Source organism: Channa argus, chromosome 11 (genome assembly GCF_033026475.1).
Source record: "Channa argus isolate prfri chromosome 11, Channa argus male v1.0, whole genome shotgun sequence".
NCBI classification, from domain to species: domain Eukaryota; kingdom Metazoa; phylum Chordata; class Actinopteri; order Anabantiformes; family Channidae; genus Channa; species Channa argus.
The window spans coordinates 12,684,041-12,705,164 of record NC_090207.1 but is presented as its reverse complement, the minus strand read 5'-3'; the positions used below and the strand labels follow the sequence as shown (position 1 = coordinate 12,705,164).

The 21,124-nt window shown below is 38.5% G+C and overlaps 1 protein-coding gene across 4 annotated transcripts in view; it reads right to left on the bottom strand.

Annotated features, from left to right (window-relative positions):
- The window catches only part of pdlim5a (PDZ and LIM domain 5a), a 52,999-nt gene extending 32,946 nt beyond the window's left edge, over window positions 1-20,053 (bottom strand). For all 4 annotated transcript variants that reach the window (XM_067521619.1, XM_067521621.1, XM_067521622.1 and 1 more), the window contains exons 1-3: window positions 19,896-20,053; window positions 19,191-19,430; window positions 7,930-8,081 (exon numbers count right to left, since the gene is read on the bottom strand). In XM_067521619.1, the coding sequence (XP_067377720.1) occupies window positions 7,930-8,081; window positions 19,191-19,289 (251 nt within the window). In that variant the 5' untranslated portion in view covers window positions 19,290-19,430; window positions 19,896-20,053. The remainder of the gene's footprint in view (window positions 1-7,929; window positions 8,082-19,190; window positions 19,431-19,895) is intronic.
- Between the last annotated feature and the right edge of the window lie 1,071 nt (window positions 20,054-21,124).

Below are 21,124 nucleotides of genomic sequence, written 5' to 3'. Positions count from 1 at the left end.
AATTGTTATGAGTAATTTGTAAGTGGTTTATTTAAAGTAAAACTGCTGAATGTGCAGTTCATAATCAGGCTGCTCCTCTCACCCTGTAGCGCACTTATAGTAATTACTCAGCACTTATGAAATGTGGCTTCTTACTTTTTCTCTTGTATTAAGTCCAGATTCTTTCTCACACTGTTATAGCTTACCATTTTGTGTGCCGGCTGGACTAAAGACGAGTGCACTTGGCTCACCCTAAGATATATTTGGCAAAGAGCTGAAACGAATTAAAGGAAGCAGAGACAGATGAGCTTAACACATTGTTCTTGGCCTAAGAATACCTGTGAGCTACTCTCATCGACTTCTAATGTTCTTGGGATTTGTGTTTTCATTGGCAAAAAAAACAGAATAGAAAAAAAGACAGGCAGAGACAGGTGTGTAGCTGTAGAAGCATTCTCTTGGTATTAGGATATTACTGGCAAATACTACAAATTTAGCCAGAGATGACAGCCATGAGTTTTAGATGATCTTTGGCAAATACTACAGACCAGTGAAAGACAGAGACAGGTGAACCCAGTTTAGCACTGCTGGCTTTGAAATATCTTTGGCAAATATCAGAGCTTAGTAAGTGACAATGGCAGCTGAGCAGAGAGTGTCTGTTAGTACAGAGGATTTGCATGAAGCTGTGGATTTCTTCATCTACAGTACAAGCTAAACAGGTTCTAGTGAGCAAGGCGTGTTTTTTATGATTATTTGTACATATATATAAGTAGGAACAGCAATTAAGCCCCTTAATATTTGAATTTAGATTTACAGTTAAACATGGTGTCCAACTGTGGCAATAGCCACAATCGGCAGAGTATACGGCTGCTGTGTCATGAGTCTGCTAAATGTAAATACCCTGCCATTTCTTACAGAATTAATACCAGTTAAAAGCATCACTAAATCAGACAGCACAGAGATGTATTATAGCAGACATACACCATATAACAAAGGAAAAAAAGAGCCAGTATTTATTAAGTATTTATTAAACATACATGTGTGTATTATTTAAGCAATACAGTGATTGTTGATGCTGTTGTTGTAGTATACTCACCTGTCTAAATCTCCTTCCATGCATTCTCAACGTAGAAAAAGTTTTTTTATATGGCATAATCAGGTCACATGACACTTCAACATCCGCAATATTGAATGTGTTGCTATTTGTCACAACACTCAGCTGTTCGTGCCGTGTATGTAGCATGATGATGTAATTACATTGTTTTACCATCTTGGCACTAACAATTGCTGGATATCTGACATTCAATCTACTTTGTAATACTTGTGGTCTTTGAGGCTCTTGTAGGCTTTTAATTCCGGGCTTGTGAGTAAAGTGGGGTTGAACAACACAATCAGGGTAGTCAGTTGGTCCTCATTTCAGACGTAAACATCTCAGAAGGGAAAATATGTGTGCTCTGTGTCGCTAAATGTGCGACATCAGCAGACTTTGTAGGAGTCCAGCTTGTTTTGTGTGGCACAATGGTAAACTTTCCATGAAACCCCACCACTTAGCAAGCCACGTTCATCTGAAAAGCAACCATAACAAGTCCATTCTACAGTCTACTGAGTGACAATTCCAATGCCACAGGAAATACGGTTAAAAAGTTGAACCACAGGCAAATAACTGCAAAAGGTATCGTGTGTGCATGGCAGTCCAGTTAGTGACACGACCAATATGGCGTCTAAAGTATCACGTGACTCAGTGAAAATTCCATAAGCCTCTCTGTCTCACTGCATCGATTCCAGATTCTGATGATTTGGCCCCTTTCTTTTGCTTCTTTCTCAGGTGATTTATTATGACTTAATCAAGTCACTTTTTTGTAACTTTAGGAGAGTGAGCCCGTTACCGTGGAGCTACAGAGTGTTACTGTAATTTAGAAGTTCTTCATTTTAACATCTCTTTGCGATTTATTGTAGCACAAGACTCTCCAGTTTTTTATAAATAGGGAATATTATTTCTCCCCTTCAAAGTCAGGCTCACTCAAACATGCTGTTCTCATTACACACAGGTTCACTTCCAAGTACTAAGCATGCCGTCCACAGTGGGTTTCATTTCAAAGTGTAAGCTGAAAACAGGCAATAGATCATTTGATTAAGTATCACTGTGCCCTACAAACAGGTAAAAGACACCTCTCATATATCAAGTGCCTATTACATAACTAATACTTTCTGATATTAATATGAAATAGGAAGCATTACTTAACCAACCTTGCAGCACAAAGCTGAGGTGAACTGAAAATCACTAATGCATGCGCATGTGTGCCTCTGTTTATCAGACATATGGCTGTGCACAACCATCATCAACCCAGGGATATTAAAAAAATGAAAATGTATACTGCAATCCTCACCCATTTTCTTATGCACCAAGCGCCAACTTCTATACGCAACACAACTAAAGCAGCTGTGTGAGTGTGTTAGTGCATTTATGTGACTGTGTTTCTATACAGCCCCATACCTCTTGTAACAAATATTCACCATCACCACAATTTCTCCCCCAGCTTCTTTGGAGTCATGTAACATGTGAATGGAGAGCAGACATAGAATTGAGGGCTGAGGTGAGGGAAAGATCCTTCTGGCTGATGTGTGTGTCTGTGCATGTGAAGAGGAGTTTGTAATTCAATGCAAACAACGGCAAAACAACGCCACGATGTTGCAATGCATTAATGCACAAGTGCAAGAGCTCTGAAATCTGATTGTTTAGCCATGACTTGTTATGGCTGTTGTGGGTTTCAACTTGAATAAATACGTTTCCGCCATCATAAATGTGTGTCCTGACACCACCACTGACACACAGAAAAAACTCCTGTTTGAGGTCCTTTTAATATGGAGACATCCAAACTGATAAAAAGATAAGTAGAACCATTTAGGTCAACACAACAAAAAAGCTGCTTCAAAACCTTCTGCTTCAAAATGTGATACCTTTTTTTACATTTGCTATGTACTGCAGCACGTAGGTGATTTTTAAGTGAGTATACAGTACAACAGGTCAAATGTGTCTGACTTTGCCCCCTTTACCTTTGCAATACATAGATATTGTGGAATAACTTGTGAAAAACTTGTGCATGCAGACAGGTCCATTAAATAGTCAAATGGGCCTTGCAAGATTTCACAGTGGGGAATAGAGACTTTAGTCTGACATTGCCAGTTGAAATACAAAGGTGGCTTTGTTGAAGAACAGAATTTGGTTTGGTGTAACTCTACAAAGAATAATTACATCTTTAAATACCCTAATGGAGGTGCTGAAACTTTATTTATTTTAAACGTATTGAGAGTATTGTAATTTCTTGAAACCTCCAAGTAATAAACCCTCTTCTCTCAGCTTGCAGGTCCCACTTGCTTTCAAAATTTGCTTCCATTTCACCACCAATGCCCATTTCCACAGCCTTTTTGTTTATTTCCCTTCTCGTACTTTACCTCCCCTGATTCATCTCCTGCCTGCAAGGTTTTGTCATTTGTTCAAAAAGAGCACCCACAGAAATCCATTTACACAGCTTTCTGTCAGTGTCACTGTGATGACAGTGCAACAATTAGACAGTTAGTTAATTTAAAGAAAATGAATCATTTACTCATCACCAATACCTAAACAACCCGCTGTATACATTCCAGTCTATTTGTGTGTGTTTGTATTGTATGTATATGTATACACACAAACTTTTATTTGTGTGTATGTTATGGACACATGTGCTCCAGATGTGTCTGATGTCTCCCTCAGTGTAAAAAAGTCTGTCAAGCTCACACATCAATTGTTGTTTTTATTGTCATCATCAAACAAAATATAGTTGGACACTGAAGATACAATGGTAAAATGATTAACGAGAAATAAAAGTCCCAGAAACAGGGCAGCATTTTTTTCCACAGCTGTGCATAAGTAATTGCAGTAAAACTGTATTTAATATCTACAATCTAAACATGGAGCAGTGATGTTTTCATATTCTCGCCTGATGGCATCAAGAGACATGAGCCAACCAAGCTGAGCAGAAACTGTGGGCTCATTGGACATTTCCAACTCCATCCATGTTTGTGTGTCTCTCTTTCACGTCTTTTCCATACTTTTTCTTCCATTTGTCTTCATTGACTTATGGTTGTTTTTCTTCCCTCTTTCCTCTTTCTGTTTTTTGTTTTTTTGACAGAAAGCTACAAATGCTCCAGTTTGAGAGCTATAAATAACGCAACAATACAAAGTGCATACCTAGACATAAGAAAAACTCAAACAGAGGAGAATGGTTAACTAAAACAACAAACACTTGGGATTACCCACTCGCTTGGTCAAATAGCATTAGAGTGACAGACTTGACTTGCAGCCAAGTAATTGAATTTACACACCACATTGCCAGACTTTTGCTACTCTAGCCAAATATAATGCAACCTTATATGCTGAACCGTAGACTATATATACATATGCCTATAGGACTCATACAAATGGTCCTAAAATAAAGTCCAGTATTATAAAGGAAGCAATATGCATATCAGCAGTGTGTTAATTATTTTTTGCTCTCTAAGATTAAAAAGACATGTGAGGATAGAAGAAACAGCCTAATAGCGCTGCGTTTTATGTATTTGAGAACCTTCTATAAAGCAAAAAACAAGTATGATGTGATTCTTAGTGTAAAAGTCAGATTTTTATCAATGGAGCCACCTCACTGAGTTATTTGCAGCACTCAATGTTTTACAAATGTATTGATTTGTACCTTAATCCCTTAAACCTGACTTGTATGTGTACTGCAGATCAGTTAAAACTGTTTGATCCGAGCTTCAATTCATAGAACAACAGCAAACTTACACTGACACCATGTTAGTACCTATTACCTGAAATTACTCTGCTGTAATATGTTTTCCACTGCAGGGATAAAGAAAACCTTGAAGACAGCTAAATTATTCTAATTACGCTTGTAACTACGCTGTTTGAATTCATGCACTTGTCTGGCTTTACCTTACAGTTTTCAAATGCCACTTCTGTTCCAGCTTTAGGAGCATTAGTAGGTGAGTCAATGCCAGGATTATTAAGCCCTCCTTAGAACTGCCATGTCTTCTTTTAAAATAGTTGTACCAAGGAAAAATTGAGCTGTTTGCGTATTTAAAATGGACGTGTAGAGACACTTTTACAGCTTTTCCTTTTCCTGTCCTTCACACATCTGGTGCCCATCTCTCTTCTCCACCATCCCTTTATTTAGAAAAGGAATTACTTGTCTTCTGTTAGAACACACACATACAGTACAGACGCCACGGCCATTGTTAACATCACTCTGTATCTTCTCACTGTTATCATTCCTTTGGCCATTTGACCCAATAACAAACACAATCAAAAAGCAGAAAGAAATTGAAAATGAAAAGACATGTTTGTGAATCCTTGAAAACCAACAGAAACAAGAGAGTAGATTAGTTCTTTCCATTACGCATGTAAACCCATTAAAGTCCAGATGTTGACCTAGGCATGACTCTTTGACTACACAGACTACTGGCAGTGGCTATAAATGCCAAGAAACTACATAAAGAAACCAAGGAACTCTGATTTTATTCCTCGCGGGAATCTACAGAAGGCAGAGGGATTACTGTCAATCATTTGGACCCTTAAGTGTCCTAGTAAAGCAGAATCTGGAGCCAGCAGTCTTCACCGTGGCTGCCTGGTCACACAACCTTAATATTATAATACTGCCACTTAATGAAACAAGCCATTGCATGTGTTTCCAATAGGGTATGAATAAACCATTTGAGGCCTGGTGTCTGCCACAAACACAGAGTGATGCAGAACAGATAATCCTATAACTGGTCCTAAAAACCAGCATATCCGTAGAGTACATGAGATTTGGTCAGTTACACTCATACTTACTGTAAATGGTGTATTGGTCCCATTATAGGATATGGGAAAGGAACGATTGTGACTGTTATCCTGCTGTGTTCATAACTGAAGAAGCTGAAATACTCTTAAAGTATTGGTTTGGACACTTTGGGAAATATGCTTATTTGCTTTCTTGCTTGACATCATCATCAAATAAAAAAATAGCTTGGCATCACAAATTAATGCAAACTAACATATTAGGTTTTGTTTGTTTATTCTATACAAATACAGTTTGTACAAATGACAAATTGTGTTTTTTGTAGGGATGTTATAAACTTGACTATTTCTTCTTTAGGTGTAGTAAATACCTGAAGCACATCAGCTCTTTTCCTATAACTGCATCTCATTACTATTAAGAAGGTAACAGTAGTTTAATATTGTGGAAAATAAGATTTAATAATAAAGTAATATCATGAAAATTACCAGAGTAATAATAAAGGAAAACTAGTTTTTATTTTATTGTTTTCTAAAAATAAAAAGCAAGGGTTTGGTTTAGTCTGATGATACTAATAAACTAAGAAGAAGGCTTTATCCTGCTTCTCTCCTTTATTTCAAATAACAGTTTCCTGCCTGTGAGAAGTTTCTCTTATAGGCACTCTCCTATCAACCCCTTTCAGTTTGCCAAACTTCAAAAAAATGTTGAGTCTTATTTCTTCACATGTGTAATGGCAGTTTTAGGGAGACAAACTATATATGTAGATGTACAGTGTGGTGGTGTTGTTCCACAATCCAAATAATTGCCCTCAATCTGCAAAAAATAAATCACTGAAAAAAGTTTTGTAATCCTTAATTACTTTGCTGTGATAAACTGTACTATGTATGATATGATTTTCAATATGGCTCAAATGCCAAGTACAGTTTCCTGGAAGAAAAAACAAAACAAAACAAAGTAAAAGAATCTGCTTAAGTGGCAACATATCTTCCGCATCAGTCCCAGTAAAACTTCCTCCTTCCTAAAGCCTTAGCCATCCATTATAATATGAACCCCTACTGTGACAAATACATCATGTATCCATAGCTTTTTAGCCAAGTATTGTTCTAACAGTTTCCCTCATTATACAAAAAGTATCTGACTATGGACGTATAGCAGAAACCCACACGCTGTCCTTGACTTACTATGAGCTTTGTGATATTACTGTTAGTGTTCTCTGCTATTTGACCACACGCAAACATCGTCAGCCTGTCATTATTTGGACACAAATTAGAGGACCTGCTCTGTTACCCTCAAATGAGGGGAAGAGTGGAAGAGAGATGAAGAATCATCAAAGGAGGACACAATGTGAAACCCAGGCACAGAGACGTGCATAGACGAAGAGTCACGACAAAACAGAGAGCAAAACGAACCGAGCATGTTTTTCATTAAGTCATTTCTGATTTCATGTATCGTAAAATTCATTACATTTCACCTCTGCATGTACAATATGCTATAAATCTACTCTCTCTTTCATGATCTTGAATCCAAATGGACAAGTGTACGAGTTCTAAATGTGTGTGTTTAAATAAAAACATGCACATGCTTACAAATGCTGCCAAAGAACCAGGGAATTTAAACCACATGAGAACAAAACAAAGCCAGACACACACACACACACACACACACACACACACACACACACACACACACACACACACACACACACACACACACACACACACACAAACACACACACACAAGTGCTTGTTAAAAATCAGCTCCACTGTACAATAGAATAGCGAGGAATTGGGCCATAGGGAGGAAGAGGTGGTCCACATGTGTGATGCGCCCACTGTGATTTCAGTTATTCCTCTTTCTTTATGAAATGGGAGATCAGGCAGAACTAATGGTTTTGCTGTTCTTAGAGCTAACATTAACTCCTTCAACAACAGTAAATGTCTGCCTGGGTATAGGATGTCTGGGATGAAAGAGTAAGTAGTGACTTTTGATGCAGAGACGGGTTGTGGAAGATGGTTTAAAGAGTGTGTGTGAATCCTGTGTAATAAATGGGTACCCTCACAAGTTCACACGTTAAATCACAGCAAAGTGAAGTGGCTTGGTATTGGTATAGACAGTACACAAAGAGTGGATGGTCTTAGCTTACTTCTGCAGGGTGAGGCTGAGGTTGCCAGTGCAGTTTTTGATCTTATTTTGGGCCTCCAGGTGGTTCATGCCCTCTGTGGTGATGCCATCAATGGACAAAACCAAGTCTCCAACAGCAATACCACCTTTAGCTGCCTTCCCACCGTCCGTCAGCTGCAGAAACAACACGCACAAAAAAGCAACATCAGCAACATCACAGTCAGAATTATTAAGCAGGAAGGTCGGTGAAGCTAATGTGAGGAGGGAACATTCACTCTGTAATTATTCACAGAATTTATGGATCCAGTATTTTTGCAGCGCTAATGAAAGAGCCTGTTCTTTACCACTTGATAGAAGTTCTGCTGCATGTTCACTGATGTATGTTTAATAGCAGGATCCTTCATCTTTGATTTACATTTGTTTCTTCTTTATGACCTGTTGTCAGACTGGGTTACAGCTTGTTAGAGAAAAAAAAAAGTTCACATTGTCTTGTGTCAGTGTGTTTGTGTGTGTGTGTGTGTGTGAGGCAAAAAGATCACAGTGAAAATTCAACCATTATGTCCACTACTTTTTATAAGAAGTTTAATGTAAGTTACCATTTTACGTAAATTATATCAAAACAAATGCAGCACTGATGACCTGGAAGCTACATTTTTAATCAAAAGTTAGCCTTTTGTACTTCACCAACTTACTATTTCAAAGTGAACATATATTAATCTAACAGCGCTGAATAATATGCAGAGTTTAGAGGCAAATTTCAGCAGCAGCAATTGCAGTAGTTTAATTACAATTTTGTAGGATTTTCTTCTGTCAGCAACATACAGTAGTGAAGTTTATCTTGAAACATTTACAATAAAGACCATGTAAATCGAATCTAGTACCAATAAAAAGCAACAATGCTTTTATTCTTCATACAAAATGCTGTTAAAAAGGTGACAAATAGCTAATGGGATACTACGTGTGTGGACACAAACCAATTTAATGGGCTTGAGGAAACATAAGCAAGACACTTTATAGTTTGCATGCGTTATGGAATATGTGTGCTGTACACTCCATTTCTTGTGTTTCTGGTTTTCAGTGTCTTGGATGAGTTTTGGGGTGTGCTTTAAATATCGGCATCTAAACAAAGTTTAATTGCTGCATTTCCACACTGGAGGGAAGTGGTTAATTTAAAACAGATTTAACCAGGACTGGTATTTACTACCCACCCTGCTGTTTACAATGGTTTAAACACTGCACAAATGCTGTCCCTGAATCAATTCTGTTCAATATTGGTTAAAACTTAATCCTAATAACAATGACATTTATAATTGCTGAAAATATGTTCAGCAGTGCTAAAAAATTTTGCTGGCTTGTCTGAATATTCAGATTGATACAGGTGTGATAGATAATTTTTATGTGCCAGTAGTAGAAATGTGTTATATTCACATGTAAAAGTATCTTATTTGTTCATAACACACGCTTTGATTTAATTACATTTTTGGCCTGTTTCTGATGGGTTTTGTTACTGTCATGAAATCACACTGTGTTAGCATGCTATCCTATCAGTTACCTAAGGAAGGTTGGCAAGTTTGCCTCATGTCTTTATTTGTCCCATGACGCCAAAGTATTACATCTGGGAAAATATGAGGCTATTACTTCATTACATTCCTTTCATAACAGTTGACAGCCAATGACAGCCATAGCGTGAGCGACAACTAAACTTTTGTTTTAACTAAAGTTTGTTTTAATGTTGATTAAACGGCACCTACAGCTCTGAGAAAACGAGTCTTTATTTATTTTTGTCCTTTTGGCTTATCCCTGGGTTCAGGGTCGCCACAGCAGATCATTAGTTTGCATGTTGATTTGGCACAGTTTTCATGCTGGAGGCCCTTTGTTACGCAACCCTCTCCAATTTCTACCGGGCTTGGGACTGGCACTGCACTGCTGTGGATGGGGATGGGCTGTTGGGGGTTCAGTGTCTTGCCCAGGGACACTTTGAGGAAAAACTTTGAGGAAAAAACCTACAAATATTTTATTTTCTGTCTTTTAACAAACTCATTGTTTGTTTTATCTGATATTTAAACAGTAGTTTTTAGTGGTTATTTTAGACCTTTACATCAAGACTTTTGTCTGTCAATGGTGGTTTGTGCAAATTGCTTGCAAGTATTCACACAGCTACAACAGACTAAAACAGCAAAACCATCCATGTGTGCTTCTGACCATTCTTGGTAACACAGGATTCGTATGTCCACATTAGTGTGTCAGGGAAGGACGGAGGTAATTAGTTTCTTTTGACACTAAACACATGAGTGAACTCACACCTATCACATTTGCAGTTGTTCTTACTCTTGCCTACAATATATCACTGCCACTGTGAATTTGGTGATAGAACAAAAAAATTTAGCTTAAATAAGGGTTTAAATCTTTGACATGTTTGGTGTGTTACATTCCCCTCTCTCCCCGTGTCCTCTTCATCTATCGTTCTCTCTCTCTCTCTCTCTCTCTCTTTCTCTCTCTCTTTCTCTCTCTCTCTCTCTCTCTCTCTCGCACACGCATACACACACGCACACACACAGAATAAGACAGACACAGTCAGGGTTAATAAAAGCAGCTCTGCACACGGATTAATGTTAAGGCTCTGCGGGCCCAACCTTTTATAGTCATATTAGGCCAACACACGCAACATCACTCACCACCACTTACAACCACACAGGGCAGGAAGAAGAGAGAAATGAGGGGTCGACTTGACATTGATTAAAATTGTGTGGACAGAAACAAGAGTGGAAAGAGAAAAGAAAGAACGAGAGGGGAAGGAGAAAAACATGGTTACTCTGAATCTGTTGTGGGTTCTTTAATTTGCATGTTGTGGCCCATTTCCAGGGGTGTGTTGATGCTAACCACTTTGGCACTGTTATGGTCCAAACTCTCACCACAAAATGTTCAGTTACATGTTTTTCCCAATTAGTGCTCTGTTCCTGCCCTTAACCCAAACAAATGCTATTTCTCCCCCCACATTTATACAAAGGCAACTAACTCTAACTCACGAAACACAGCTCTGTTTACTTCTGCATCAAAGAAACCTGCATTTATAAATGTTCAAGTGCTTTGAAACAAGAAGAAAAAATATTTATTTGCTCTTTTTTTGTATAATGCTGGTAGAAAATCTTTCCAAAAGCAAACATTTGTTTTAAATCACTTTCAATTACAGATTAAGAACATTTCAAAGCTCAAAGTATTGTAATTATTATATTAAACACATTTTAAAAACATACAAATCTAAATAACTTGTCAATGCAACAAGTCAAATCCTATATATTTTATTTATTGCTGTGGTCATGGCAGAAAACAACAGCTTTAAAACTGTGTACATCTTCACTGAAGACTTTAATACACAGGAGATGCACACACATACAGCACAGTACTGTATATACTGTATGGCCTGATTTATCGAGTATAATTTCTGACACAAGCTGAAAACAGATCCAAATATCCAGAGACATCAGTAAACTCATGGTGAGAAAACAGATGATAAAAGTAATTAAACAGAGAGCAATTTCGCTTTACTGGAATCTCACAGTTGCTAGAGAAATCCTGCACTGAAATCCTTGTCAGAAAAGGCACAAAGGCCTTTATGTAAAGATTCAGGGCTCTGCACAAAGTGAAGACGAGGAAGCACACCTGTGGGACACTTGAAAATAGACTGAAGTACCACTTTAAGTGCCTTCTAGAGTGGTTGCTTTGAGAACAAGGAGTGACAGAGATAACAGGCAGCTGGTTCATATCACGTTGTCAGTGAAAGAACAGGGCACCGGAGACACAACCATGACTGTTCCTTACAAGTAAAACATGCAGAAAAGCCACTTCTGCAGGCCAGCCTCATTTACTCACATATATTCAACTCCCATATTACTATTTCAGGACCAGAAAATACATTCTCACTATACTCTGAAAAAGATTCTATCATATACTGCAGTCCCATGTGGGAAAATAATATTTTATTTTTGCTAATCCTGAAACATGTAATTAGGGAAATTGAACACTTGCACAAAATGAGAAATGTGCAGGAAAATGCAACTGACAGCTACAGCACTTTATTTGGTTAACAACACTGAAAACACCAAAAGGACAAGAAGGTGAATGTGAAGAACCTCTGACAGATTAAAAACAGGTAAACTTAAAAAAACATGCAGCATTGAAAAATACAGTACAATATACCTTATAGCAGTGTAGTTATTTTCTTTATTAAAGAAAAAAAAACTGTATAATATTGAATAGCAGGTTTTATTGCCTCGGCAACTGTCGTTTGTCTTTAAAAAATTCCACATTCCTATAACAGAATTTGGGTAAATGTGCATAGTGTTAGCACATTTGCATGTGCACCCATGAATGTTCAGCATCAGAAAATAACTGTTTTTCCCCTAAAGCTGTGTGTGCACCTGTGTCTAATAATCATTGCCTGACTTGTATGTTAATGCTAGAGATCCTAACAAGAAAAGGCTATATCAGATTGCGTTCCCATCGATACTGTAGCTCATTGCAACTGCAGCTGCCAAACCCACAAAAACACGCTGTACAGATTAAACATAAAGCTTAGCACATGACATTAAGAATCTGGCCAAGAGGTTTGCAAGCAGATAAACATCAAGACCAAACTGCTTTCTTCTGATATTTTTACATCCATGAAAAAGCAGAAACCAAACTATTCCTCTAATATGGCTTTTCAAAGTAGTTGTTTCATTAAGAATCGTAAATAAAATGTCCAACAGAATGCTTCAAAGTCAGTGAAGCCCTTTGGCCTTTTCTTGTAAAAAGTGATTCTGCCTATTGGTACTCACCAAAATGTGCTGTGTGTTTGCTTATAGTCTAACAAAGTGCTTTCTGCAAAAAGGCAAATAAAAAATTGACTAAGGTGTAGCAGTCTCCTCTCTACATTTGTTCTTGGTACTGCTAGCAGAATCAATTAGCAGAAATGGGCCTAGTTCACACACACACACACACACACACACACACAGAGAGAGAGTGGAAACACTCTCAACAAAACTGCTCCATAGTGTGTAATGTCAGTGTTAGTCCAAAACTATGCAGTTTTCTTCTGCACACGTCTATCCAATCTGCACCTGTTTCCGGGAATGATACAAACTTGTCATTAATATACATATACTGCCTGTTAATTACACAATACATATTGGAAAGCAGAAAAAACTATTTTGTATGGATATTTAAATGTAAAGGAGGTTGTTGTTATACTGTTTATGAGATAGAAAATCAATAAAAAAAAGGAACAGAAGAAGTTCAGAGACGACCAGAAGCAACAAATCCACACAACAAAATTTTATGTTGTAAAAGCTAATTGCACTTTTCTAAACTAGCAGTGGACAAGCCAGCATTTAGAAGCCAGACTCAATGGTGTGATTGTCATGGTGCTGAGGGACTTAACATTGGCAGGGCTGCTGAACACGCATTCAGGAGTACAGTTATACAAGACTGGATTGTTCTCATTATATACGAATGCACAGTAAGTTAGGTGTGCGTCATCAGTGGCACTCAATTACAGAGGGCCCATTTAATACACTATAGTGGTCGTAAATTACTTGGGACCACAGGGTCAGTGGTTCGATCCCCGGTCCCGGCTATATGTCAAAGTGTCTCTGGGCAAGACACTGAACCCCAAACAGCCCCTTCCCATCCTCAGCTGTACAGTGCCGGTCCAAGCCCAGTAGAAATTGGGGAGGGTTGCGTCAGGAAGGCATCCGGCATAAAAACTGTGCCAAATCAACATGTGGACACTGTGGCGACCCTGAACTCACGGGATAAGCCGAAAGGACAAAATAAAAAAAAAATTAAAAAGTGGTTTTAAATTACTTATTATACATTGAACTTGTTAATATTATGATTCAATTATCTAAAAATTTAAAAAGAAAAACCTCAATAAAAAATGTAAAAATATTTTTAAAAATGTGTGTTGTGGTGGTGATTTGTATTCCTCGGTATGCTCTTATTAGGTCAGTTAGTTACTCAGAGGGTCTGACATTTGTTCAGAGACTCTGGGAAAGGTTTTGGTTAATTGGCAAAATTCCTTTTAAGTGAAAAGGCCTCATTGCAAACACAGCAACACATGCAATCTAACCAAGAATCAAAGCACTGCGATGTAGCAAGAACACTTTCTATCACTTTGAAAAAGAGTTGATACTTGATGAGATATGTCTTTTCTCACACAGGAATACATCAGATCAACTAACTGCTTACATTATCACTGAATATATAAACTCTGTGATTAATCTTGTAATCTAAGAAATGTGCAGAGTCTGGCAAATTCAAACTGCCAGAAAACATTTGTAAATATTAGTTTGAGTTTGTTGGAATATATAAAATATTACAATCGCTGGCGCCTCTTCTTTTCTTAGACTCAACGGTCCGCTGCCATTTGAATTTTGTATCTATCACGTTTTGCACTCAATTGATATTGTTATGGTACCAGCCATGAGACCGCTCTCCTGAGAGGAAGGCAGAGGAGACATGACGAAATAAGGTAGCAGCTACTGTGGAAAACACATTATAGCTGAATTAAACAATAGGCTATTCAAGTCTCATCACTGTCGATTTGCTACAGCACACGTTATGACCGTGCTGTGCAGGTCTGCCAGGGTTATAAAACTAAGTCTGTTCATTCCAGTTACACTAAAACAGCAGTCCTCACCAAGAAGTAATAAATTCAGGTATTTTATGTTTTATTATTATATCCTTTATGTGACCACGATAAGTGACTTGAGGAGCTACTGTAGCCTACAACTAGAGTGAGCAGTTTTAGGATCTTAACGGAAGTATATGGTCATTCAATACTGTTGTAACAGATGTGACGCTGTCTGCAAACCGGTAAAGGTCTATGACTGCTGGATGCATTTAAGGTGTGATTTTCATGTCGGCACAGATCCTGTATAGTCAGTGTGTCAGTGTGTGACACTGACAGTGTTCTCAAGATGGATCAGTCCGCCTATTACCGGTGAAGACAGAAATGTTTTGGTGATGCCGTTTGTATGACAAAACAACTGTCAATGTACAAAAGTGAGGGAATTCCAAAAACTAATCCCCACCCCATTTATCACTAGTTCAACAACCGACCTCAAAAATGTGCATAAATAACCACAAAATCGAAAAGAACAGTGAGTTCACAAAAAGCCATAATAACTGGATGCCATGTTGTCAAATCTCACAATCTGGATTTGAAGCATAAGATGAATTGTTGATGTGCTGTGAACTCAGAAAAGTCCAGGCATGCTACAGCATCCAAATACAACAAGTCTGCCCAAACAGAGACACACACACATACACATGCACACACATACACACACACACACACACAAGCACACACAGAGGCACTGACAGATTGATTTGTGGGAGAGGAAACAATAAGTTGCTGACTCTGGCTCTGGGAGTATTTCGCTAAAATACACAGATATTCAGACTTGTTTGATTAATGTAGATGTGAGTATTATTAAGTCATATGGAGGAGCTGTCAACTGACTCTGGCAGCCTGGTATGAAAGGTTAAAACAGAAAGTCTGCTGCTTCTCATGTTTAAGACCTGCTCAGTGGTACAATGTGAGTATAGGAGCAAGTGTTGAAAGAATAAGATATATAAGAAACGGCATGTCTGGTGCAAGAAAGACAGACCCTATGAATAGACTTCTTTGAAATAGACCCATCACTGTGGTCAGTTGTTACTAGCACTTGTTCAAAAGCAGAGCTCTGAGGAAGCAGGAGGTGCCTGCCACTGATGCAGTTCCCAGAATTGCATTGTTCCATGAAAAGAGTTTAAAATAGATGAGCTGTCCACTCATTTTGCTGTGCTGTCACATCAATAGCTTTATCAAGTGTGATTTTTCAAATCTCCAAATCAAATTTTTACTGTGTCTATACAGAATACAATATCCATTTTAAGAACATTCCTATCAATAAAGTGATTATGTTAACCTGTATTATTATTGATAAAGAATAAACATTGGGAAGTTACATCACATTGTTAATACTGTTGGGGGTGCCCTCTCTATGGTTTTTATAATAGGTCATCATTCAGATTTGACGGAGATGGGCTAGAACACTCCCTTACTGACCAACTATGGCGGCAGCACTGAGCTACAGTGGTGATGCTTTTCAGAATGATGACAGAGGGTCAAAAAACCAACTCCAACTCACCAAAAGAAAGGCAGGGGGATCCGCAAAACATGGTGCACAAAAACATCATCACAGTGTGACATCAACTACTTCACATTCTCTAGAGAATAATGTTTGTTAAAAAAGTAAGTAACACTGAATATAACCAAACATTTTGTTTTAAACATTCCAACCTACAGGGTGCATCACTGTGATGCCTTATCTCAATTAAAAAACTTGTATTTTTGCTGTATAATGATTTGTTTTTAATATGAGCAAATGCCACCTGGAACCATTTTCAGCCTAGACTGAGGAGCCTTTAAACAGAGGTACAGATCATGGGAGCTGACCTGTAAAGTGATGCATCTATTCTTAGAAGATTAATGCATCTACTCCCCTGAGGTGCCTTCCCTTAAATTATTTTAGCAGTGTATCCTGTAAATGGGCAGCACTCAGTAGTTGGGCATAGCAACCAGGTGTATTCTGCTAGAAAACATTCTGATCAGTAAAATGAGTAAATGAATTTCATATTAAATAAATGGAAAATCCTGCTAAGCTAAAGCACGCACGATTTGATGTACTCCAGGCTACTAATAAATTCATGCACTTTTACACACTTTAGCTGAAACATCTTACTTTGTTCGTCAAATGTGTCTATTTATGGCCTATGTCAAAATGGGGTCATGGTTAAACATTTATTGACCCTTGGAGATGCAGCACCTTTAATCTTTGGCTCTTAAAAATAAACTTTTTCTACACTGTAAAAAAAGAAAAAGAAACAGTGAGCACAATTGGCATAAAACATCCAATTCTGGGCAGATAACTCAGCAAATATACTATAATGCAATACCAGAATGTGATGATATTGTACGAACATCTAGTGCCATAAACAAAACATGCAATATCTCCACATATGTACTGTATAGCGCTTAGCAACAGCATCTGTTAGGGTAAGTGTGGTTTGGCTATAGTGGTGTGTTCTCTAATAACCCATACTCTGTGGTCCATTCTTAGAATCAGGTCTATGGTTACACTGGATGAGAGCAATCTGTGTGTGCGGTTTTGTTGTGTGAGCACTGCCCATCATCACCATAAACCGGGATTTAATGGATCGGACAAGAGTGGGGCTTGGTTTGATTCTTGTATCTAGACTGAAAAGGCTATTGTTAGTGAGGGGTGAGTCATGTGTTACATAAGATCTAACAGCTAAACGATCCAGAGAGAAAAACCAAATGAGGAAGGTATGAGGATGAAGATATTAAAAGAATGGGGCCTGGCAGAAAGAAAGCTGGAACAAAGATAACATGTTGAGTGATATCAAGTGTTTATGTCCTGTAGACCAGCTATTCTCAGTATTCAAGTCAGTCTCCCAGTGTAGTTTCATCTCTATCTACAGGAAATTAAAATCACCCTCTGAGTCTGTCTTTCCGATTTAGATGAGTTACTGCTTTTTTAAAAATAATTCTGTTAATTTGATGCTAAAACACCAAAATCTTCAGCCTTGAGAAACTGAACCAGGATCCAACGCGCCAATGTTATTCAGAAGAGACACAGTCTAAGGATATTGTGGCATGTAAAATGGCGTGACAAGCTGTAAACCAGTGGGATATAAATTCAGAGCTAAAACTTTAATTTCTAAGTTAGTATTGTTTTTTTAGGTGTTTTTGTTTATGCTTTTGGATATGTAGTGAATTAACTACTGAAGAACATTTCACTTTGTCTGATTTATTGACATTTCTAGACATGACCTAACCCTTATTTATGCACATAAAAGGACATAAAGTCATATTATCCACTAACTGTATACTCAAGCAGACCTAACAAATGTTCACTAAGCCAGCAGCCAAACCTGCACCGCTGGCTGACTTACACTCCTGCCAATGTCTTAAAACCTCAAACCATATAACTGTCATTGTGATACTGCAATTAATGTCAGAGTGGGCCACGCAGACAATCATGCTTTATTTATTGCCAACTTCTCTGCGATAAAGAAAACTGACCATAAATAACATTACCTTGTATTTCAGGGGTCTGATATTTGAGCTTTATTCAGATTTTTTTAAACAAATTCTAATTTACCATGTCTTTAGTTTTCTTGCTTTCATTTTCTCTCTCCTCTAGTCTTCCCTCTCTCACTTTTTCGCTCAGTCACTCCAATAGCCATGATAGTCTTCAACGATTTTGCATAGATGCACACTCCAGACACAAACACAGACACACAAACACACAACTGTGGTAAGAATTCACATGGCTTCAGTTAGTGGGAAAAGTATCACATCCAAAGTAATAACACAAACACGGCAACCCAAAAGGGCCCCAAGGGGGACTGGCAAAGGACCTGGCAAGCCATTCATCATCAGTCTCATGTTGCCATAAGTCTGCACACTGCCAGTTTTAGTGATGTGCGTTTGTGTTTGTGTGTGCGAATGCACTGCATGTGTATGTGCTGGTACAGTGCACTGATCCTTCATATTTTTGTGCGTGCCAATAAAGCTGCACTGTCCCACCAGAACTAAACAGAAGCTTAATGAAAACTCAAAATTGTCGCATGACGGGATCAAACTATGACCAAAGTGATGAGGGAAGCATTCAGCACTTGTGTGATCTTTTATGTGTGGGTGACCAGCAGATGGGAGGTAATGTTAGGAGTAGACACTGAAAGGCATAGAAACCAAGGGACCATCTAGTTACTTGTTGCAGGACTGAAGCCAAGGTTTGTGGGCCAGAACTTTGATTGCTGCACTTTCACTGCTGACACTCAAAGTGAAGTGGAATTCATAGAAGGTGAGAAAAGGTTTCCTGTGTGGTCAATACATGACAGATGGCATGATTCAGTTGAGCTACCACAAGTGCGGTGGTGGAGAAAATCATAGGAACAGCAGACGAACAGTGGGGCCAAGGTGGAAAGATGAAGAGGAGGTGAAAGAAAGAGAAGGAAGGGAGCACGATAAATAGCTTTCATCTTTTAAATCATTTATCAGCCATTCTACAGCTGCCCTGTGATGAGGGAATTTTTGTAGAAATAAAATACGGGCACATGCCTTAATATCACTGCATGAAAGACTAAGATAATTTAAATGGACTCAGCATCATGTGTTTTCATAGGTCAAAGTGTGTTCACATTTTCGATGTGTGTGTGTTTCACTCTTACCCTGGAGATGGTGAGGGGCATGTTGAAGTCCTTTCCGCCCTGCAGCCTGAAGCCCCAGGGGGCGGGGCTTAGGAGAGTGACGCTGTAGTTGCTGCTCATGGTCTTCTTGGTGATGACGTTATATGTGTTTAGTTGCTGATGTTGCTGATGCTTGATGCAGGAGAACAGTTCAGATCAGGTCTAAAACACTGTCTTCGCTAGCTTTTGTTGAAGATGACGTTTAGGATGATGTTCCAAGATCTGTGGAAAGATATAATAGAAAGCATACGGCACGTTAGACATGTTATTGTATTGTATAGATAAGACAAAGGAAGTGAGAAAAAAATATTTAGCTATAACAAGAGGAGCATAAAAGACCAAGTGGACAATGCAAAAGTAGGGGAGGGGAGCAAAACATCAACTCCAACATAGTTAGAGCTTCTTATTGTAAACAAAATAAAGATGCATATTTTCTAAATGAATTGAAATAGTTTCTTTTTATACTGCTGGCTTCATAATTACATTGCAAAATTAAAAACACATATCCCTGCAAAATAAACATATATGTTTCTGGAGTATGTTGTAGCAGTTCAGTTGCTTAAAAGACTTAAAAAAAATACAACAAGCCCTCGACAGAGGACATTTACACAGCTAGTGTTAATATAATTGCATCACATTTCCTACTATTAAGTGCTATTATTATGTGCAGGGAAAAGCTGGCTGTACCTCTTTAATGGAAATTCCAGAGAGGAAAATATTTACAGGCAGGTAGAAAATGTAATCCCTAGTTTCCCCTGGTCAGTCCCCGTCACAGCAAACACACCGTATGTGTGTGAGAGAGGTAGAGAGGGATGCAATGCTGTTATATACTAGCTAATGACAGAAGGGAGGGGAAAGGTGGAGGAGGGGAGAGAGGAAGAGGGAGGCGAGAGGATGAACAAGTAGGGGTTAGAATGGGAGGAGAGTGGGAGGAGAATAACCCTAGGGGAGGACTGAGAGGAACACAGAGGAGGAGGAGCAATGAAGGAGATGATATGAAGATTGAGATTAGGGGATGGGAAGAGACAAACTAATGAAAACAAACAAAAAAAAACAAAAAAAAAAACTGGGGTGTAGGTGGGGGGATTGAGGACCAGAGTGTGGGAGCACTCTACACAGAGAAAATGACAAGGGGAGGGATAGGAGTCATAGGAGAGACGGAGAGAGTAAGGGGCAGAAGAGAGGGGATGGTTTATCTTTCATCCAGATATTTTGGGAACATGTACTCAGTGCAGCAGGCTGCTTCATTTAAGGTGGAACCAGCCATAACCAGATTATCTCCGTGCACACATCCTCAAGGCTTGAATAAAGATCTCTTAAAGGTTCTTTGAAGGATAAGTTATGGTTGTTTCACTAGTACAAGAAAATCACCAAAAAACTACAGCAACAACCAGGGCATCTTTGAAAACTGATGCAAGGATGAGATTCTGATGTCACACTGACATTTTTAACAAGATCAGCCAATCAATGCTCTAACTTATTTTTACCAGAATCTCTCTGGGGTACATTAGGAGTCAAGTTCCTATGTGCAGCACTATAATTTCCAATTTGTTTATACATTTTTGTATTATTTATGTCTGGACAGCTGGCAGTTCTTCTCCCTCTGCACTTCTGCACTGGCTCCTGTCCACTCTCCTTTCTGCCCAGACAGATCAATATTGACTTTGTATTTAGACTGATATAGCAGTGGCTCAATTAAACACTCATCGTATTCCTTTCTTGGCCTCGCCACACACACACACACACACACACACACACACACACACACACACACACACACACACACACACACACACACACACACACACACACACACACACACACACACACACACACACACACATCAAGGTTCCCAAGTCATAACACTTCAGCAGGTTTTCTGCTCGTTACACTTTCAAAAAACAAGTTCTTGTAAA